Source organism: Aythya ferina, assembly GCF_964211825.1.
Source record: "Aythya ferina genome assembly, chromosome: 1".
In the NCBI taxonomy this organism is placed as follows: Eukaryota; Metazoa; Chordata; class Aves; order Anseriformes; family Anatidae; genus Aythya; species Aythya ferina.
Genome location: NC_140296.1, coordinates 129037869 through 129061096, shown reverse-complemented (window position 1 = coordinate 129061096; position 23228 = coordinate 129037869). Strand labels below are relative to the sequence as shown.

The following is a 23228-nucleotide window of genomic DNA, read 5'->3' as shown; positions in this document are numbered from 1 at the left end:
ACGAGTTGTACTTAATGATCCTTATGCGTCCCTTCCAACTGGGGATATTCCATGATTCTGTGTTGTGGAGGAGAATACATAGAATCAATATTGTTGGAAGAGACCATCAAGGTCATTTTTCTATGCAGTGGCGGAGTAGGAGGTGGTGGTGGAGGAATTATTTTAATACCTGTGGTACCATGAGTTGTACTTGTTTATCCTTATGGGTCCCTTCCAACTGGGGATATTCCATGATTCTATGTGGTGGAGGAGGATACATAGAATCATTATTGTTGGAAGAAACTTTAGAGGTCATCTTTCTAGGCGGTGGTGGAGGAGGAGGTTTTGGAGGAAGAGGTGGTTGCGGTGGTAGAGGAATTATTTTTAGACCTGTGGTACCATGAGTTGGACTTGATGATCCTTTGTTGTGGGTTTACATGGCATGGTTTTGGTAGCAGGGGTCCATAGGGGTGGTTTCTGTGAGAAGGATCTAGAAACTGCCCCATGTTTGGTAAGGGCCCCATTGTTTTCCAGATCTGAGTCACTAAGCGATGTTGTTTTGCGCCTCTGTGAGAGCATATTTAAGGCAGAAAAAAAAAAAAAAAAAAAAAAACACTGCACCACGCAGCAGCTGGAAGAGTGGGAGGAGTGAGAAACAGCCTTGCAGGTGCCAAGGTCAGTGTAGAGGGAGGGGGAGAGGTGCTCCAGGCGCCGGAGCAGAAGTCCCCTGCGGCCTGTGGTGAGGACCATGGTGAAGCAGGATGTCCCCCTGCAGCCCATCGAACACCACGGTGGAGCAGGGTTCCACGCTGTGGCCTGTGGAGGAGACCACGGTGGAGCAGGTGGCCCTGCACCAATGTAGTCTGCCGCCTGTGGAAGACCCCTGCTGGAGCAGATTCCGGGCTGGACCTGTAGCCCGTGGAGAGGAGCCCACGCAGGAGCAGGTGACCTGGCAGGAGCTGCTGCCCGTGGGGGAGCCAGGTTGGAGCAGTTTTCTCCTGAAGGATGGACCCCGTGGTATGGACCCATATCTGGAGTAGTTCTGGAAGAGCTGCTGCCTGTGGGAAGCCCACGCCGGATCAGTTCAGCAAGGGCTGCATCCCGTGGGTGGGACCCCACAGCACAGGGGACGAGAGTGACAGAGAAGGAGCGGCAGAGAAGAAGTGCTGTAGACTGACCATAACCCCCATTCCCCCATTCCCCTGCATCACTTGGGGGGAGGAGGTGGAAGAGGGTGGATGAGGAGGAAGGTTCTTTTTGTTTCTTTCCTTTGTTTCTCACTTCTCTAGCTTGTTAGTAATAAGCAATAAATCTTACTATCTCCCTATGCCGAGTCTGTTTTGCCTGTTACAATAATTACTGCATGATTTTCTCATCCTTATCTCAACCTCCGAGCCCTTTTCACATATTTTATCCCCATTCCTCTTTGAGGAGGGGGAGTGAGAGAGAGGCTATGGTGGAACACAGCTGCCCACTCGAGAGGAACCACAACATCCTTCTGGGTCCCTTTCGACTGGGATAATTCCATGATTCTATGTGGTGGAGGAGGGTACAGAAAATCATTATTGTTGGAAGAGACTTTAAAGATCATTGTTCTTGAGGTGGTGGAGGAGGAATTTTTTTTAGACCTGTGGTACCAAATATTGGACTTGACGATCCTTATGGGTCCCTTCCAACTGGGGATATTCCATGATTCTATGTGGTGGAGGACGATATCTAGACTCATTATTATTGTATCTAACCTTCAATATCATTGTTCTAGGCGGTGGCGGATGAGGCGGTGTTGGTGGTGGAGGAGGAATTTTTTTTAGACCTGTGTTACAAGGAGTTGGTCTTGATGATCCTTATGGGTCCCTTCCAACTGGGGATATTCCACAATTCTATGTGGTGGAGGAGGATATATAGAATTATTATTGTTGGAATAGACCTTCAAAATTATTGTTCTAGTTACTGGTGGTGGAGGACGGAGGTGGTGTTTGAGAAGGTGGTGGTGGTGGAGAAGGAATTTTGTTTAGACCTGTGATACCATGAGTTGGACTTGATGATCCTTATGGGTCCCTTCCAACTGGGGATACTCCATGATTCTATGTGGTGGTGGAGGATACATAGAATCATTATTATTGTATCTAACGTTCAATATCATCGTTCTAGGCGGTGGTGGAGGAGGCGGTGGTGGTGGTGGAGGACTACAAATGTCCATAAGGGTTTTCAATAATCCATCTTTTCAACCACAAGCAATCACCTTTCAAAATAAAAGTTTCTCAATAAGAGAAATTTATGAGGAATTAAGTGAAAATTTAGAGAAAATGATTAGGAATACCAGGACATTTTCTTTTTGCTGATCCAGCCTTTCCCCGAGGACACTGGTCTTAGAGAAAGCACAAGAGTAGATGAGTTCCCAGGGAGGAATATGTGAGAACCCCGGGATACTGCTATTCATCTGGGAACTGGTTACTTCTTTCAAGACTTGGTTGTCCAGAATCAGAAGTGAAAATGTCATGCCAAAAGGTCAGTCACTGACAGATAGGGGGAACCAGAGCAAAGACAAAGTAGAAAACTGACATGGCAACAGTTTGGAGAAGGGAATGGTTGCAGGTGCCAATGCAAAAGGGTGTTGAGTGTAGTTTAGGTGATTTATTTTGGTTTTAGCAGACATAAAATCAGATTAAAAGGGAAAATAAGGTGCACATTGTTGTTTCATAGTTGATTTTTTCTGAAGGTGCACCTCTATGGCACTACTGCTCTGACAGCAAGCCAGTTTAAGAGCTTTCTGTCCTTACCTGACCCCAACAGGTCCCTCCTACCTCTGAGCAACAAATTGTTAGCATCTGTTCCTACTCTCCCTTGTTCAGCATGGGACTGGTTATGGCTGGCAGCTGCACAGACAGCTGGGTGTCTGCATCTAAGAAGGCACTGGTATGAGACTGGGGGAATGTGAGGAAAAGGGTGACACTGGAAAAGGGAACCTCTTAAACTGAGTCTGTGGCAGAGGACTTTGTTTTGGAACCCCAGCCCCACATACTGCAAAGAAAGGGAAGAAAAATGGTCCCGAAGACACCAGGTGGACTGACAGAAAAAGATGGAACAGCCCACAGCTTCTTTCAGGCCAGAAGAAGTTTTGTGCATTAATTCACCTCCATAGGAGGCTGAAATGTTCAGGTGCTAATAAAGCTGTTGGGGAGAATTCATCAGTTCAGCAGTTCACCTGCATCAGCAGGCTGCTGATGGAATCCTGCATGTTTTCCTGCATAATGCACCGAGTCTAATAAAATCCCATGCTGTTTTTACTCTTGATTTAACTTATCATTGACAAAGTCCATTTAAATAAAATCATCATGATTAGGATTCACACCTAAAACATACCTTATTAGCCTATGGCTGTGTCTGCTCTTCCAAAAAGTAAAATAAAACAGAAATAATAATTAAATTGTCTGGTGCCAGAAATACATGGTACTACTCTGCCACATTTCTTGTTGTATCTGTGTATGCACAGTGTTGTGCTCACCGTCTTTTCCAGTAGTCCCTTATCTTGCAGAGGCTCTCAGATCAGCAGCTGTAACTATTTTTTTAGTCTAAGAGAAACTGCAGAGACCTGTGACTCCTCAGAGACTGACAAGGTCAGATGAGTTATTTCACACATTCATCTGAAATCATGTAAAAAGGATGCGTTGGAGAATAATTTTCCCTTTGTTGGGTTGGACTTCTTTACTCACACAGGTATTTTTTACCTTCTTCTGTGTATGTGGGCTAACTCTCTAGATATTTATTTCACCTGAAATTATTACGGAGGACCTAATTCAGCCCTCATACAGCAAAACTAAAGTGTAATGAATTAATTACACCGGTACACAGACTTTTGTCTAGGCTCTTTCAGAAACGTTGTATCTTTTTGATGAGCAGTAGCAATCAATCTGTATTGCACCGCTTTCTGTAGAGTATCAGCTACCTTGTGCCATTGTCCCCCGTGTGGCCATTTCCAGTATTGCACAGAAAACTGGTGAAGAGCTACATAGTCATCCACCTCCTGTAAAGGGAAATTTAACATTCAGCCAGAGGAAGACCAGAAATGAAAAATCAAAGTTGTCTGTAAAATGAAAAATTGCCTTGGATCAAGATAATTTTATTTCCTTCCGACTTTTATTTCTACCTATTTTTGTAATTCTATTTACATTTAAGAAACAATTATCCTGAATAAAAAATATTAATATTTTGACAATAATCTCTAAATAAAACCGGAAAGGTTCAGTCTTTGCAAAGACTGAACTTTGCAAAGAGTTTTCTTGTCTTCCCAAAATGAAATTTCAAGTAACTTGACATTTTTTCATAGACCAATATATTTTCAGCTATATAGCTCTTTTCAGCTGTAAACTTTCCCAACAGAATTTTTCTAATAATTAAATACTTGCCACCAAAGCTCATACTACTTGTTACCTTCTGCAGCTTCTATATGGTCATCAACTCCAATTTTGTCTCAGCCTCTTTCACCTTCTCATCATGTGAATCTCCAGATCTTAAACTACCTGCAATAAGTAGAGCCCTGGTAATACTACATAAAGATTAGACCCAGATCCCTACAACAGATTGCATGCCTATTCTTATTCAAGGGCATCAATAGCATAATATCATCTTAAATCAAGATTTTACCACCAAAGTTGTTGTCTCAGCTAGGATGTGTGGTTGGTTTCAAAATGACCAAGTTTAGACTACCATGCTGATTTCAACAGATAATGGAAAAGCAGGACTAGGGTGGAGTGTATTTGATATCTCAAGCCATTTTAATAGCATGGGAAAAAAATTAATACATTCTTGGCTTGCTTGGTGCATTTGGATCCCTTTTCCTCCATTTACTACAGTTACAACTGCAACAGCAACGTGCGATCTCTGAAAGTGTGGGCACTTATCTATCTATATCTATATCAAAAAGCGGTGTAAATACTGGCTTTTCTGATCTCAGAATTGCATACAGGGTTGACAAGTCAGCAATAACAAGGGTTATAAACCAAACCAAACCACCACCAACAAAAAATTAAATAGGAGGGGGCTCAATGTGAATTCTTTATAATACTGCATTGGGCTGTAGAACTGAGTCTAAGTTTCTCTGTCAAACGTTTATCTACTAGAATTATTAAGTAAATAACATTCACTAAAGAATCATATACAAGATTTAGATCAAGCAATGCTACCAAAGCCAAATGAAAACATAAAAATATGCCCTTGAACATAAATGCCCATTTCAACTGTAAATCTCACCTTTTCCCTTAAAAACAAACAACATGTAGAGTTTTCCTGAAAGGACGGGGCCCTTAAAAACAAATATATATATATATATTAAATTGTAATCATATAGATGATAGGAGAGTGAAAGCCCAGTGTTGGATGTTACATATTGCTATCATGGTGAGTAACCATGATAGCAGTAATAACCCAATTTAAAGAGGTTTTTATCAAGCCTAGAGGTCAGAGTTTAAATGCTCAGGAGACACTTTATGATGCAATAGTCCCATCCAACCATAATGCACATACCTTGCAGCCTCTGTTCAATTAGACCCCATTTTGATGGGACAACACCATGCTAAGAAACTGTGAAGAGAGAGATTTCAGCTCTAGAAACCCAGAGGCCATCCTTAGGAGTGGGGAAACCGAATGTCGTTGTTTTTTGTTTGGGGGAGGGGTGGTGGTGGTGGTGCTCACACATCTGCCAGTAGGTGAAAAGGAGCAGGAGTTTGATGTACATGTACCCATAGTGGCCTCCTGCCCAATGATTGCATTAGGTGGTCAACTGCGAAATATACAAGAGAAAGCACTTTTAATTACCCATATCACTGAGATACAAAATTAAAAAAAGCAAGTGTTCCTGCCCCACCCTGCACTGTGAACCAACAACACTGCAGGTAATACTTCTGTAAAACCAGCCACTGCAAAACTCAGCTCAGTACACTCCTTCCTGCTATAGGGATTAAACATTATAGAACAGACTGTTACATTGTTTTCTAGTTACGTAGTATATATTTCTACTTATAGTAATATGTATCATAGCAAAATTGATATTTATTTTGAGACATTTAATTATAAATAATTGTATTTAAGAAATTCAAAAAAAGGCCTTCAACTTTTCCAATTATTACAAGCAGAGGCTTTCTACAGAAGCAAGAAGAAATACGAGAAAATACATTACAATGAGGAAATGTTTTGGCTGGAATTACTACTTACATGATAGGTGTATCACCACAGTGACCTATCTCCCATATAGTCATTTGAAGTTTCATAACCCTAGTTCAGATTAAATATGAATTAGCTGATTCATTTTTACAATGAATTGCACTGTAAACAACTGTAAAGAACACATTTAATACTATGACTCAATATGCAAAACACCTTCTGCTTTGTGCTACTGGTCAAAGCTTGCTAAGCCTCGCATGTATCTCCAGCAAAGGCTGGTGGTGCAGTCAATAAATGGCCTCACAACTTCATAACCAGGTTTTGGACACTTACTTTTCGCCAAGACTGATGGTTGAACTGGTGAAGGGACCAGGATGATTTGCTTTCAGTAACTGCAACAAGGAGAGCACCACCAATTATATTATGTTTTAAAATAACATTCCATGCCCTCAAAAATAGAAGTCACCAAAAATTCTCTGCAAATTTTCAGTTTACATGCCCTGCACTTTTAAGGGTTTGGAAACAAGTACTGAGGAGTCCATGAAAGGCCAAAAAGAAAAGCAAAGACCTATTAATAGCCTTGCATGTACTATACAGCAGTTGACAAAAATATACTGGAAATGTTCTGGGGTCTGGAACTGGAAAAAAACTTGCAACCATTGTACAGTATGGAGATCAAAAGCAATGAAAAGAAAAGGAGAGGCAATGCTGTTATCAAATCTTTAATTCCTGGGAATCCTGAGTGGTCAGTATTATGTAAAATATTTATTAAAGATGAATGCCATTCCATGAATAACTTGCATGTATTATGTAAAATGTTTATTACAGATGAATGCCATTCCATGAATAGTTTGCTTGTTGCTTTGTTTGAGTAAAAACAATGCATTTATCCATTGTAAATGAAGTTCTGTCTTCTGCCCAACAGGATGTCTTTAATACCTCAGTCTATAGCCCTTTTCATAAGTAAATTTTCTAAATAAAACACAGCTTTCATACAAACAAGTATATATATAAAACAACAACAACAATGAATGCAGCCCACTAATAGCTAAACAAGAGGGCAAGAAAATAAAATAGAGATGATAAAATGTGATAGAGAACATCTAAACCTGGCCTCTGTCTGGGAGACAACTGTGTTTACATAGGAACATGAATTAGAGCTCAGGTGTATGTCCCTCTGAGTTAAACCAACTGGCACACCGCTCTTGGCATGATCCTATGCTCTTTCCTGCTCTCACAAGCACACACACACCAGTTACAGTGCTGTTGCTTTGGCTCTCCCACTCCAAGTCTCTCTTCTGCATACTGCAAGATCATTAAGAAGTACCTGTGCCTACAAAGACAGGAACAAAGACCAAAGTTTTCCTAAAGGCAAATCTTCTGCCATCTTTTTTTTTTTTTTTTTTTTTTTTTGTTCCCTCAATATTAAAAGGTAATCAAATAAGCTAGAAGATTGAGTAAGCAAGACTGAATTCTTGACACTTCTGGAGTGGCAGGAGCAACAGCACAGCATCCCTGCATACTTATTTTAAAGGACAGCAGCTGCCCATTTCCTGTTGCATATACTGGGCTAGGGTAGAACGGATCAAGAGGGAACATTTAAGCAACTGAAAAAAAAAAGGCATCATCCTTAACTTTCAGAAAGTTATCTCTGCACTAGGGGACCTTTCTTGAATCTAGGTCCCATCTTCAACTGTTTCTTAGCTATATTGAAGGGTCAGAAATGTAACTTTAAAATGTGAAGACCTATCTAAATCATTAGATGGAATAAATAAATTATTTATTCCAGCATTTTCCACTTTCCGTACACAAACCCTTCTCTGTCAAGCTCCTCATTCACCTTGCATGCACAGATTTGGAGACTACAACAGTATGCATAGATGTGTTTATATATAAATTCTATAATAATATATCACTATATCATATAATACCCAACATAGTAATATGACACTGGATAGTCTATCCAATAAGTTAATCTGTCCATTTGTTTACACACAGTGATTTTTATGGTTAATTAAACTGCAGTTATGCACACATAAATTCCCTTCTCCTCTAACTAAACAAACATGCTTTTTACAGAAACCACATCATCTGTGTTCCCTGGATGTGTTGTTTCAGATTCTGACTTGCTCATCATTTTCTCCTCTTGGCTTCTGTCTTTTTGGTTTTAGTACTTCATCATTTCTATCCCTATCCCTTCCTGAAGACAAACTACAAAATCATAGGAGTCAAAATGCTGGTTTTTGAAACCCCTGTTCTCACAGAAGGATATCTTATCATCACATCCTCATCTTGAGCAAAGATTAACAATATTAAAAATGAAAACGTACAAGAATACAAAAAAAAAAAAAGTTACTTAGAAGCAAGAAGTCTGACATAAACTGAGAACAAGCCATCCAAAAAAGCAAGAAAAGCCCCCTAGTCAAATATTAAAGAAGCATTTCTAGTGCATGATTCACCTACTCCAAAAGTAGACTTATGAAATATGCCAGCTGAATAACGGCCTGCCTAACAGTGTCCATTTCTCTCCAGTGACTCCAGCCTGGCCCAGAACTCAGAGGCACCCATTTTGCAGATACTGAGATGTGGGCAGATGAACCCCAGCCCTAGTCTTCAGCTGGGATGCCTCAAACACAGTCCAGTTTCTGCAGAAATTGCTCCACAGATGTAGACTCATGATGGAAAGGGAGTAGAGCTCTCCCTGGTTCCTTTGGTTGCTTGCCCTCTTCCAGCCTTGTCAAAGAAAAACATTTAAGGATAGCTGCTGTAGCAAGCTGACAGAACTCTTACATACCAGCCCTCCCCTCCAGAACTGAGAGGTTTTGGAAGCAGTGGAAAAGGAGAATTAAAGATGTTTTCCCTACCCCATCTTCCCTGTGAATACAGAGTCACTCTGCTGTTTCTTCTCTGCTTTTGCCTCAGCCAAAAAGACAATTCTCCTAAATTTTCTTTATGTTCATATTTCTAGATATGTTCAGAATGACCGAGAAGCTTCAAAATCAGAAGAGAGTTCAAAAGCCCTATTTGATCTTTATTAAAACACATATTTTCATATTTAGTGATTGATATCATGATATATTTTTTACAGACTCATTGTTTTTTCTGTAGTTTCTTGAGAAAATAAGGCCTCTTTTATCACACTGCCAGTCCCTGATTACTCAATTAGAAACAAACCGACTCATTTAAAAAACATAACAAACATGCAGAGGAATCAAAGATGAGCATGTTTCTATAGCTGGCTACAGCAGAAAGCTCATGCTCGTATCCCTGTGGGAGGATGAGCAATGAGAGGCTGGCCCTTACACATTTTGTTTGACAGCTTCTGTGATATCTTGTCCAGGGAACAGCTCAAAATATTTGGTGCAGGGACACCAAATCTACTGGGAACATGGAAGGAATGTAAAGATGGTTTGGGGGAACAGGGAATGCTAATAAGCCTCTTTTATTACAGCAGTAGGCTGAAACTAAAAACCAACAAGAGAGAATGTGCTGCTTTTATAATAAATATTAATGGCAATATTAGCCACAATGAGCTAACTATATTCTTTTAGTGGCGTTGGTTGAGACTCTAAGGATGTGGTTCTGTACACAGCCCATGAGCAGGTTGCCCAGTGGAGCAGCTGATGCAAGGACTGCCCAGAGCCAGCCGTGGGGCTGAATAACCTGAGTGCAGTCTGGGACCTGCTGCCTCTGAAAGGATGGGGAGAGCATCTAAGGAGAGAGACAGTGACTTCTCACAACCTGGGAACCCAGGACAAGAACCAGAGAGCCAGGACGCCCAGCTCCTGGCAGGGCTGGGGCATAACCGGAGCAAGTTACCAACATGTTGATTCCTGCACCAGCGTGGCTCGGGAACCTGGCAGCCGTGCCCCCAGAGACACTGCTGAGACTGTAGAGGGGGCAGCAAACAGCCTGGCTGGTCCGGGCACAGGAGAGCATCTGCAGCAATAAGAGATGTTGAAAACAACCTCAGAGGAGAGTGGAGCCAGGTTTGTTTAGTCTGAAGAAGGGAAGGCTGGAAGTAACACAGGACCTGATAATGCAGTTCCAGTATATGAGGGGCTGCTGTGAAGGATGGCAGAGATTGTGTTGCTGGAAGGACAAAGATAGGATCTAATCAGGTTAGCTTTCAGGGGAGAAAAGAAAGGGAAAAAAAAAAAGAAAAAAAAAAAAAGGCTCTATATTGCAAAAACTTTCTCTGAGTAATGCAGCACTGGAATGGATTACCTAAGGAGGTTGTGAAACCAGCTTCGCCGGAAGTTAAAAGAAATTACGCAAATGTCACCATGCTCTACCAGCAGAGGACAGCCTCCCACACTGTTCCTCAGCCTCTGCAAATTAAAGGGCCATCTAACATTTCCAACCCCACTCCTCTAGCCCCCAGAACAAACAGAAAACAAAAACAAAAACAAACAAACAAACAAAAAAACACAAACAAACCAAAAAAAACCAGCATCCATACCTATCATTAGGATCATTAAATATCTGGGTAATAAAAAAAAAAGTTTAGCATTTAGGTAAAATACTAGTTTTACAAAGCTTAATTTCAGTAATTTCAGTAGTATGAATAAAAACATTTAAATTCAAAATATTGTTAAGAATAAAAAAAAAAAAAGAAAGAAAGAAAGAGAGCAAGAAATTGCCTTGCAGTTCTTGAGCATGTAAATGCTGGCAAGATTTTTCAGCTCCATTTATTACACAGGACATCTTAATAGCAATACAAATAAATAAAATACACAGAGAGGTGTTAAGGAGGCTTTCTTGAGCTGCTACCTCAGTATCTATCTTGAAACATCTAACCAGATGCTGAGTTCAGTCTGGCCTTTCACCACCAAATGTTCCCAATAACTCCAATAAGCTTGGCCAGCCAACTTGCTAATACTGATGATACAATTGGTTAGGGCTATATGCTGACTGGGGAGGCTGCTGGCAGTCCCTGGCTGATGATGCTAGGAGGTGTTTCTTTGTGTATCTTATACAAATATAAGCTACCCCTACACTGCCAAATCATTACTTCTGATGGGAAATAGGCTTTGTACATGTCTGTTGGCACACAGCATAAAAAGTCCTCTGGGACATGGGAATTCTGGGGAGTGTGGTATGGATTGCACTACAAGGCTCCATCCACAGAACCAGCACTGTCCATGCTTAACCACAGCTTATAAGCCTTTCTGAGTCTGAGATAACTATGTGGGCAACCATTCTGGTGCATCTCCAGCCATACCAAAAATTTCTGGCTCCACCACGGCGCATCAGCTTGGGCTCTTCCAGACTCAGGATGACTCTGAAATAGTCTAGATATATTCCTGCTCATAATCCCTATCAGGACAAGATGGGCCTTCTCAGAGTCAGCTCTGGTACCTCTGCACATCAGGGACAGAGCATCCACAGACTGGATAAGCTACTTAGAGGCATTAAAGGATTGACCATATCAAGCACTGAAAGAGAACTTTGAATGTGCAAAGCCACATACAGATAATATCTAATGAGGACATCATACTTTTGCAAAAGAGACTGGGAAGTAAGATTTATTATTTTGATTTATGATGAAAATACATGCCTAGAGAAGGGGAAGCACACTCATCTACCATTCTGTAGGTGTGGGGCCAGTTCTTAGCTTTGCTTTCCAGGCCTGATAGGCTACTTTGTGCAAGTCTCTTCATTCACCACCTTCTTCCCCATCTCAGTTTTCCCCACTGTGGCATGCATCTGGTACTAAGAAGCACTCTATAAAACAGAAAAATTATGATGAAGGCTATAAAACGTGGGAGATGGTGGCAGATGGAAGAGGAGAACCCATGAATGCCAGCCTGCAAGCTCTCTGCTTGCTTCTGTCAGTCTTTGAGCCCAGAACCCCTCAGCTGAAGGACTGATTCATGGCTTTCACGCTTATAAATGCTGTTCTCCATGTGGTGTTTGTCTGTTTGGGGAAGGAATTATATCTAATGTTTTTTGGTAGTGGTGGGTTTTTGGCCTCTGTTCCAGCTGATGATGAAGTTACCCCAAATGACTATAATGAGAACTATCATCTAAGAATTTGTATGAAAATTAACACATTTTAACCTTTACATTCACCAACAGGGAAACCAGATGGGACAAAAAACCCTTAGAAGCTGTGCCTTTTTTGGTGGGAATTCTGACCTGACTTAACATCAGCTGGTTCAAGCTGGAGAGAAGCCCTACTTCTGTGCTCCCTGTGGGAAGAGCTGGAGCCAGGATTCATCACTCACTCAGCATCACCTAACACACTTCAGCAAGAAATCAACAGTTGAACAGAGCATGGTCACTGCAAGTCCTGCAGGGCAGGCCTTGACTGCACCAGAGATGGGATAAAGGGAAAGATATCCAAGCAGCTCCGGGGGATCTTGCAGGGAATATGAGGCACAACCCCAAACACTACTGACGACAATCTAGTATTGCTTCACTATAGTGGGGTAACAATGGCTGGAGGTTGAGTGCCTTACTAAGATGATGGGCTTTGAGAGATCATTTTGGTTTTGTGAGAATCACTAATGACAGAGGAGGAGATTCAAGAAATGGAGAACCTTTATGTATTGAGAGAGAAAAAGAGGTAAAAAAGCAGATAGTTGTGTGGAGTCAGAACCACAAAGCAGGGTATCAGCCATATTGAGATCTCTGGGTATTAAGAGAGTATCTGGGCAGTGGATTGACATTTAACTTGGTTGTCTGGAGCACCTGTCCAAAACAGAAAGAAGGCAACTTTATCCTTGTTCTGTTCTGAGGAAGCATGACATATTCTGGAATTATTATAAATCATTGTTTGCACTATATTAGTCATTGTAAGCTGTAGCTGTGAAATACTTCAAATCCAAGACCATGCAAGACCATACACAGTTTGTTTACCTCACCTTTTGTCCCTTCACAGAAATAAAGTATTTAGACCTCTTATTCACCAACTAACCATTGTAACAAGCTAACCTTTGAATAACTTTTGTCTTAATTTCTTTTTGCTCTGTGATGGTTTGGGAACTGCAATTCATCCATCCCAGGTGATGTTATAACTTCAGAAGAGACTCTTCACTGAGATAAATGCATGACAAGCACAGGACACAGATGTGGTCTCTACCAGTTTACAATCTAAGCTTTGAATGTAATGTACCAAGTTTTTTTGTTTGTTTGTTTGTTTGTTGTTTTTTTCCACCTAAGGTAGAAAAAACACTTTTTTTTTTATAAGTTCATTCGGCTTTTATGTTTTATTTGCAGTATTATTCTTGTGCCATTCTTAATTAAATGCAAAGAAAACTAAAAATATCACACAGTGAGAATCACATAAAGGCCCTTTTTGTGAGTTAAGGACAAAAGCTTGCTTCATGAAAACTGTGCCTTTGCTTATATAAAACAATCCCACTTCAGTCTGCCTTCCCATCAATAGCATCATAGCTCCACACAAATGATACTTACCCACCACTGTGTGGATGGTTGTATTTCTCTGAAAGCTCACTTTGAGAGGTCTACTTTGAGAGCTCTACTTTGACAACTCACCAACTACTATTCTGTAACACCCATCATATGGGAAAGGTTTTGTTTTCCATACTGAGGTATTCGGGTGAGAGGCACTGGGAATCCTCTGGTGGTATAAAATGCTAGGCTAGAGATAAGGCTAGAAGAAGGAACATAAAGGAATTAATGTACTATATCTTTATCAAGCATCACCTTTGATTGCTCTAATGCTGGAACAGTCATGGCTCAAAATAATGTATTTATCTAGCAGAACTAAAGGACTTCCCCCATCCTTCTCTTAAAACTAATTGTCAAAACACTGGTCCTGGGAGATTTAGGACTGGTAATACTGTGGAGAAGTACATCTTACTCTCTATAAGGGACTGACTGTCAGTAGGAGCTTGAGTTGGATGAAATCTGTGGACTAGGCTAGAAGCTGATAAAATAGGAGATGATGTGTTGCCTGAACTGGCTTCTAAAAAATTGTCCCTGGCAACTTTAAGGATGATAGTATGTTGGGCCAACATTGTGGAGTGATTTCAGTAAAATGCCCGGACTTTTCTATCACTAAACATGCAGGCTATTAAAGGATTAATATTAAATCTGGGGCCTTCAGGAAAGCCAGCATGGGTGGCATAGCTGGGTTTTGGTCTTGTGCTACCATGAGCCAGAAGAAAATATATATTTTTAAGGCCTAACAAGGCCACTGATATTAAGGATCAAACGCTGTGTGAGAGCTGGGTTAGAGCAAGGGTTTGGTCCCACAGAAGGTGTCTGTGACCAGCACTGTGCTCTCAACGTAGATCCCACCAAGTTATATTAGGCTGGGCCAACACAGTGCACATGTTTTGGATAAGTATAGCATTAATCTCATTCCAGTGTTTGGAGCAGGGCGAGGATTCATCAATGTATGATGAGGATTGGATGCTGAGGATGGCAGGACAGGGTGGGAGACAAATGGCCAACCTTGGCCCTACTTTGGTAGGGTAAGTGAGGAAGAGGGATCAAGCAAAGCCCAGGGGAGAATGTTTTCTTTTCTTCTTGTCAGGAATAGAGATAAACCATTGTGCTACAGGAGAGGGTATTCCAGGCAGTAGGATTTGCTTCCTCTGCCCAACAACCTCTCTTAAAGACAGTTTATTTAGGCTAAACCTAATCATCCTGTCCACACACACAGAGCAAGCAGCCAGTCTGTAGCCCCACACATCTTGCTGCTGATGTGAAGCAGCATGACTCGTGCACCCAGCTGAACAAGGGGTTCTCAGTTTCTTCTGTGGCTAAAATCATGGAGGCTTTATTTTTAAAAAGCTGAAACTATAATAAAATGGTAGGTCTTTCTTGACACTTTCACAGAAAGCCTTAATAGTAATGTAGTGCAACTGCTTGCTCAAACCTAACACAAAACATCTGCAGTGGCTAAGGAGGAAAAAAATTTAAACCTGCTTCATCAGTATATGGGAGCACGTCTGAAAGTATGATTATTTGTGTTAATGCTACCTCACCTGACTGCAGGGAGAAGACAGCATCAGGAACAGCTTCCCAACAGAGGGCACTATGTCATTACATATAGAAGCTCAGAGGTCACTCTAGGACTGCCTCTCATGCAAAGACACTGAGTGGGGAGGAAGGCATATTTCAGCTTTGTTTGTCCTCTTTCGTAAAAGCTAAGCTTGTGAAAATTCACGTTTACATCATTAAAAACTACACTATTGTGCATAATTATATGCACCCAAAAAAAGCCAAACCAAAAGCTTCAAGCCCTTCATCCATTTCTGAATTCTGAATTTCTATAATTTTAAGTGCTTGTTTTTACAGCCATTCAAGATTCTCTTAATCCAAGTCAGGGACTTCTGTGTGCAATTCTTTAACTGGTAATCATCTTTATAGATGCATGGGACAGGTTAATTTGTTTGTGGGCTGGATTTTTTGTCTAGCCAGTGGCAGGAAAGAAAGCAAAGGACTGGTCTGAGCAGCGAGCAGCACTGACTTACACCACAAGCAACAACACTTAGATGGGCATTATTGCATGAGGATACGAGCTGGGAAGAAGCATCTTCTTAGCACTGTGGTTTCTGAGTGAACAAGAATGGGCAGGATGGAGTTGAGGCAGAGGCAGTGATGCCGTTTCAACCACAGGGGAAGGCTTTTGAATGCCATCCTCCCTTTGCTGTGCATGATAAGGCACTAGAGCCACCCGCCTGGGTAAAATCCTGTATGCATACCTGTGCAATGTTTCCTGTATCCAGCTCCAAGGCAGCACGTTCCCTTTCACGTTAAACCAATCAAGCTATTTGGCAAGCCCCTCCACGACTTGCTTTTCCTTTCATTTTCACATTCCACGCTGGATTCTGCTGAGGTTCTAACTATACAGTGCACTGTTTGAGCAGCTTTGGCTAACACAAAATGACCTGCAGTGGTGTGACATTGTCTGTATCTCACCTCTCACTTACAATAATTTATTTCTAGGGCTCACAGCCAACCTCAGGATATCTGGCCTACCTAAAAACAAAGATAGCAGGAGGGAGAAGTTTCCTAGTTGTTCTGGCAGCAAATGGATTATTTGTTAGCATCCATTTTACAGAGGACCTGGAGTGTTATAGACATGCATCTAATAAGTTACTGCCTCAAACACCCATTTATATAAGAAAAGTACGGACAAAGACTCTGAGAAAGTTTTTGTGTTGGCAGCAGAGAGAAAGTTCTCAAGAGACCCAGCAGTATTCTGCTGGGCTTCTGAAAGGATCCTAAGGGAAGGAAAGGAAAAAAATGGCTGTGATTGTGGATCCTCTCTGATTAGGCTTTTTTTTTTTTTTTTTTTTTTTTTTTTAACTTCTCAGGAAATAAGGAAAACACTAGTGTGTGAGGTCCAGGTAAAGGTCAAGGCCATTAGAGGATGTGATCCAGCACTTAAACCTACATATGTAGGTGAGAGAGAGAGAGGTGTGTATCGTGGGCTGGGAAGCAATTTACTTCTCCAAGACATAGCAGTAGGACTCTGATTCATGTCTGTACAGGGATGCAGCTGGGTCTAATTCAAGCAGTCACCTGTACAGCTGTCCTCCCTGTCCCTGTCCTGCCACCACACAGGCAGGGTGGCTGGACATGACATGGTAAATTCCAGTTTGCTCGTTTGCTGATGGGCCTGCTAGCAAAAATTTCTGCAGACCCTCTCCATTCCAAGAGGCCAAGTTTAAAGGTCCTTCATCCAGACAGTCTGCAGTAGGATATAATTCTTAAATCAAGGATCAAGAGCCCTGCAGAAGCAATGAGAAGCATCAAGTGCTATAAAGTATTGAGTCTACGAATTACAGCCAGATAGTCTGATGGATGAAGCTCCAGAAGAAAATGAGCACATAAAAGCAAAGCTATCAGGAAATTAGTCTCCAGTTGAGGAGAAGCAACACTCAGGATGGGGCTGGATTCCATTCAGACTCCTACAGGGACATCACCACAGCCTCACTGCCTTGGCCAGGCTTTATGATATCCTTAGGACTTTTCCCCACACATCTCATTCCTGCATCTCTGCTGCAGCCTCACACCACTAACAGCAACACTGCTATAGATCTCTGAAGGCGGTATCTAAGATCAGCTAAGGATCTGGGGGTAAAAGACGGCTTTTTGCATTCCTCCTGCATTTCAGAATCACAAATGAAGAAGAAATGAAGAGCGCAGCAGGAAACCCAGGGCTGCACCTTTGGCCTACCCAAACCTCCCTGAGAACTGCACTGTAGTATTTCAGATGCCTGACAGGGACAAGCAATAATCAGAGTATCCTTTGCTTGTAGTGAGCCAGTGAGGAGAAAGATTTCCTCAAAACTGTAACTGAGCTAGAAATTGCCTATGTCATTTGGCATAAAGGAACAGTTGTTTGAAAATGTTTGCATAACTAGCTTTTGTTAAGCTTTTCAAAATTTGTTTATGCTCTTCGGGGATAGTAAGACCAATGCTGTGCACTCTAAATTCCCAGGAATTCACACTTTTGACGATGGAGTAGAGGTAATCCTATAAAATGCTTTCCTATCTTTCTCCTTGTCTGACTCCCTGTTACCCAACAGAGAAATTTTGCCTCCATAATGCATTTCTGTCCTTTTAGAGGCCTCTTAGTAATATGTGGCACTGTTTTTAACCTGTTTTTGCTTTTGGGATCCTTGTTTACAGATACTGCCTTGTATTTCTTAGTTACCTTTTGTGGACCATGGGCTTACCATGGGCTTTTCAGGTAGCCCATGGACATCCTGATGTGCATGGACAACAGAAATGACTGCAATAATCTTACTTAATGGAAGACACCTATACTGATATTTAGTGTGAAGTGCCAGAGAATGCCCTGCCCTCTTTGCTGTTCTTGGTCATAAACCATCTTTTCCTTGCACTGGTTGCAGGTTTACATTCTGGAAAAAAAAAATATATATATATACACATGTATCAAATACTTGTTAGTTACCTATGGGAATACTTCCATATAGATCTCCATGTATTAGTCAGGTAGGAACATGGCTTGAAAAGCAATACTCTATGGAAAGCAGTGTGATGCAATATTGAACTAGGTACATCATGTGTAATTTTTGTAATGTTAGCTGAGGAAAATCTTCCTAAAAATTTAAAAGCTCACTACTATTTCACTGGAAATGAAGTCACTAAGTTGCCAAACATTACTGGAAAACAGGAAACAGTTGGCTTTGATGACAGTATATATCATCAAAGGCTGTGTAATTGCTTCAGAGAACATATAAGTATAGTTCCCTTTTTATTTCCCCAATATTTACTTAAAGATATTCTTGGGTATTCAAGTCCATATTTTATTTATCTGGAATAAAAAGATGTTTACCTGAATTAAACTAAACTTTAAGCTATTCCTTTCTGTCTTTTAAAATGTTACATAAGAAAAGAAATGCAAAGTTTTAGGCTACACTTTGCTGTAGCTAATCATAGGAAATCTTATGTAGGAGATATGTTGCAGGGATTATTTTTTTTAAACATACTGTTATGAACTTCACAGTGGCTTGGCATGTTCTCTGCTCAACTGACAATATCTGCATAGTGACCACTGATGCTAATTTGCTTGGTTTTGCTACTAGAGGCTGGCCATTCCTAGCTCCAATTCAAACAAAATCAGGAAAAGTCAAGGAAACCAGCATTTGTACATATGAAGCCAACACACAAGCATGAGCCCTGACATGAGAAGTCATTTTCCTTGACACTCATCTGGACTGCAGCTGCAAGAGCTGCAGCTATCATTGTAATCAGGAAAGCTCCTCAACCTCCACCAGGCCCCAGTCCATTTGCAAAAAGCAAAAACCACCTTTTTGCCTTTTAAAGCAGGCAGTAGCTTATAATCAAGGGAATTGCTGGGCAACATCAGGGCTAAATGGATGTACCTAAATAAAAATACATTTTTGCCAGTTTATGTGGCTGACACACATGGAGACTCCAGCTGAGCCCTTACCCTCATGCCTCTAATAGCAGACTTTGTCTCTGATGGTGAATCTGAAGACTTGTATATCTGTTTAAAGTTTCTTGGCAGCACCTGTAAGAAAGTGGGTTTTAGCAAGTAATCCATTTAGGGCAATAGTTTGCACATCAGACACAAATATTATAATGCTATAAATGCTACTATAAAAGTAAGTGACAAAATCAATGCTCAAAATACTGTTCCTTCCTATCTGCTGTCACAAAGGGAAATCAGAGTATGATACACACCTAAATCTGAACTGGGGAGGCTCAAACCTGTATTTCTGAGAGATGATTTACATACAGAAACAGCTTAATATTCCATTGCATCCTTTCTGCTGAGTGAATCCAAAAGAATAGCTACAGAAATCTAGATGTAATCCCTGTCAATATAACTAAGGCTGTATTCGAGATAAAAAAGCTGAATGAACTGTACAAATCTGAACATTTTATTCCCTTTTACTCCAGCATTTGCTCTAGCTCAGTAATGTGCTAGCACCTACAGAAATAGTAAGAGCATGGGACCTGTGGCACCAAAGCTGAGCTGAGGTCTGGAAGACTGCATTTCTCACAGTGTGCTGGAGAGGGGTCTACGGAAATAAACTGCACAGGATGGATGCTAGGACTCTGCTAACCAGAAAGCAAACAACAAATAAGGAGCAGGAGGAAATGTGGCTCTTTTTTTCTTCCTGGAGTAAAATGAATGTGCTGGGTACTCAGGTGGTGCAGTCCAGCATTTGGAGGACTGAAATGGGACATGATGCTTCTCAATCCACCCGGCACGTTTCTCTTTTATACTCTCTGTCCTGTTTCCCACTAATGCTGGCTCTCAACTTTCACCACAGAGCTCATCAGCTATGGCTCTACTTGCCAAAAATGTTGAATCACTGTATCTCATCCTCCTACAGATGAAGGATTGTTCCCAGCATGCGGCAGGACCTCTCCTGCTCACACTGTGTGGTGTTCCAGATGTGCAGATATTCTAAACAAACAAAACCCCTTTCTTTTACCATGAAAGTGGTTAAACTGGCACAGGTTTCCCAGAGAAGTTGTGGAGTCTCCACCCCTGGAGATATTTAAAACCCTACTGGACACAGTTGTGGCTACTGTGGCACAGCAGCCTATTCCAGTTGACCCTGCTCTGAGTGGGGTAGATGATCTCCAGAGGTGTCTTCCAATCCCAGTGATTCTGTGAGTCTGCAGCATACCTATCACCCACTGACCTTTCCTCCATACCACTAAGGGAAGAAGTACCTTAATGGCATTTCAGGAATTTTCATGGGTCCACATGGAAGTTAGGAGCCCAGTTCCCATGGAGTCAGGGAAGGAAAGCTGGCCCATAGAAGGACATAGATACTGTGATACTGAGAGCTGCATGTTATGACTTTTAGGCACTTCTCCCCACTAGGTAATCCAAAACTTAGACACTCAAATTTCCAGTGCAATGGGCAGGGAAAGCAAGGTACCTCAGGATATGATTCACAAAAGCAAATAAGAAAAGTGCCTCTGGAGCTGCTGGAGGTGCCAAGAAGAAGGGTAAAGGTTAAGCCATTCCTAAACAATACATCATCCTTTTCTAGAAGACAGAGGTGCCATTTCCCATCCAGCATTCCCAGTTCCAGCTCACTGCCAGCTGCTAGGAGCTTATAAATGCAGTGGGAAGAAGCATCACCTGTGTACGTAATGGCCCAGAGTTTTGCACACCAACCCACGAAACACCTGATGCAGAGCTGATTTCCCCAGTCTCTTGACTTCTGGGAATTTGAAGCATCCATTTCCTCCCAGCTGACTTCAAATGCAGTGGTATGGAATAGGTGTATTAACTGCAGAAGCTGTTCCACTATGATAAAATTATTCATCCATACAAGCAAAGAAAAGCATTAGCTGAATCAGAAAGCAGTAGCTAGCACAAATACAATTTTGTAGCTGGCTGAGTAGGGCTTTGAGCATGCCACTTGTGGGGGCAGTTTTCCTGCCTGGGAGATCCCACATAGGCAAGGGAGAGTTGAGGAATGCCCAAGTGTGGGCTACAGGGTTTCTCCAATTCCACGTCAAGCTCCTCCTCTTTTGCTCCAGTGTCCAGGTGGGTACACATCAGCAGCCTCATGAAATTATTAGGAAAAAAGATTCAGGTAGGAGATGGCACTGGATATCTACAGAAGGAGACAGCAAATGTAATATAGGTAATTCCTTCCTCACTCACTTGTCTAGCGTAATTCTTTGCTCCCTCTGCATCCATTGCAAAAAAAGATCTAAACTGCGTTTAAGAGAATTCTCACTAAATCCTGTACCCCTTTAAGCAAATCCAGGTATCTGTGCAGCAAGTAATAAAACCAGGGCAGTGGAGAATCAAGCAACCTATTTTGTCATGAAATGAAAAACCCACGTTTTCCAAATTTGCCCCTTCTTTTATGATCACAACAATCAGCTGTTTCAGGGCACTGAGTAAAGAAAGGCTGAAATTAGTGCTGTTTCACTTTGTCCTGCTACTCCCAAACTCACAATGTTTTGTACCTAGTTGTCCTCCCCTTTTCTTCTGCTTTTATTTATATCTTTTCTCTGCTGGCCTCTGTCCTACTCTGCCAAGTCAGGGAAACCTCCCTACAGACTGTCTGTCCCTATGGCTACAGTCAAGCTGGCAGACAGGGAAAGAACTTCTTTTACTGGGAACTGATATGCTGTCCCCTTCCAGTACACAGCTGAGCACAACAACCAGAGAAAGTCTTTACACAGCCGGGGTTTCTCGGGATATTTACCTGTGTACCTGGGAGGACAGGATGCCTGAGAATGGCTGCTTCTGACTTCTGGTAGCACTCTGAGAGTTTTTCCACACAAATTCTGCACATTTTCTTCTGAATTCCGCTGTTTAAGTCACTTACCTTAATCTGACAATCCAGGACACGATGTCGGGATCTCTGAGGTCTGAACCCTGCCCCACGCTGCGAGGACACCTCTTCTGGTACCCGGTGCTGTCCTTAAAACCCTGGCTGCCTGGTGGGGGTGGGGGGAGGAGGGAGCGGAAGGGTTCAGGCGTGCAAAAATAAAGACTGGAAGAGAGAAGAGAAGAGACGCGGGTAATGAAGATGTGTCTGGGGAGAGAAAAAAAAAAAAAAAAAAAAAAAAAGGCACAAACAACTAGTCCCTATTTCTGGAGCCGGTCGGGGAGACGGATCCCGGGGCCAGGTCTACCCGCTGTGCCGCCGCCCGGGAGGGCGTGAGGCGCCTTCTCCCCCCGGAGCCCGTCGCGGAGCGCAGCCCGAGCGCAGCCCCGCCGCCGAGCTGGCTCCGGCGGCTCTGCCCGCGGCCGGCCCGGCCCCGCACGCCAATCAGGGCGGCCCGCCTGCCTTCCTGTAGGTGTGCCCGGCTCACCTGCGGGCCGCCACATACCTGCGGGCCCGGGGCGAGCAGCGACGCCTCGGCCCGGGCAGCGGGGGGCAGCGACACCGGCGGCGCCGGGGGGGGCGCGGTGCTGCTGGCCCCGGCCCGGCCATGTGAGGCCGGCGCAGGTAAGGGCGCTGCGGGCGGCCCCCGGGAAGCCGCGGGGCTCGGCCCGGCCCGGCTCGGCTCGGCTCGGCTCGTCCCGGGGCCTGGCGGCGGCTCCCGGGCGGGCCCGGGTGGGTCCGGAGGGGCGGCTGCCCCCGGAGCCAGCGCGGCGGGGAGGGGAAGGAGGGAAGAGGGCGGCCCACCATTTTAGGAGCCGACGGGGCGGAGGGGGAAGGAAGGAGCTCGTCCTCCTCCCGCGGGGCTCGGCCCGCAGGTGCGGGAGGCAGGGAGGGAGAGAAGGAGGGTGGGTGAGGGGCCGCCGCCGCCGTCGGGGGGAGCCCCGGGGAGCCGCAGCGCCCCTCGGTCCCGCTCCTGCCCCTCGCAGGTAGGGCCCACAGCGTGGGCCCGGCCCGGGCTCGGCTCCCCGCAGCGCCGCGCTGCTGGCTGGGCTCCGGCCCCGGCCAAGGGCAGAGGCCTCGGCGGCTCAGGGCTACGTTTGAACTCTGGACGCCTCGTTGTTTTCCTCCCCGCTTGGCTCGCTGGCGTCTCGTGACTTTTATGGCCTGTCACCGAGGAGGGGAAGGCGAGATACCTGTCTGCTGCACGCTCCCCTTCTCGGCCCCGCGGCCCCCGGCTGCCGCAGCAGCTCTGACGGCAACTTCGGTGCCCCAAACAACCTGTCGGGGGGCTTTCCA

The 23228-nt window shown here is 43.3% G+C and overlaps 1 protein-coding gene across 6 annotated transcripts; it reads right to left on the bottom strand.

Moving 5' to 3' along the window:
• Window positions 1-2598: 2598 nt before the first annotated feature.
• On the bottom strand, window positions 2599-23217 carry LOC311431499 (uncharacterized protein). Of its 6 annotated transcripts, XM_084509019.1 has the most exons (9): window positions 22737-23119; window positions 21930-22097; window positions 20723-21203; window positions 19046-19126; window positions 6472-6530; window positions 6190-6249; window positions 5230-5281; window positions 4411-4499; window positions 2599-4003 (listed from the first exon to the last, which is right to left on the bottom strand). In XM_084509019.1, exons 3-8 carry the CDS (start codon window positions 20819-20821, stop codon window positions 4491-4493), a joined length of 360 nt encoding a protein of 119 aa, XP_084365145.1. In that variant the 5' UTR covers window positions 20822-21203; window positions 21930-22097; window positions 22737-23119; the 3' UTR covers window positions 2599-4003; window positions 4411-4490. The 6 variants fall into 6 exon arrangements, 3 of the variants coding, with proteins under 3 accessions (XP_084365145.1, XP_084365146.1, XP_084365144.1); XM_084509020.1 differs by having other exon boundaries at window positions 4411-5758; XM_084509018.1 differs by having other exon boundaries at window positions 4411-5281.
• Window positions 23218-23228: the final 11 nt, after the last annotated feature.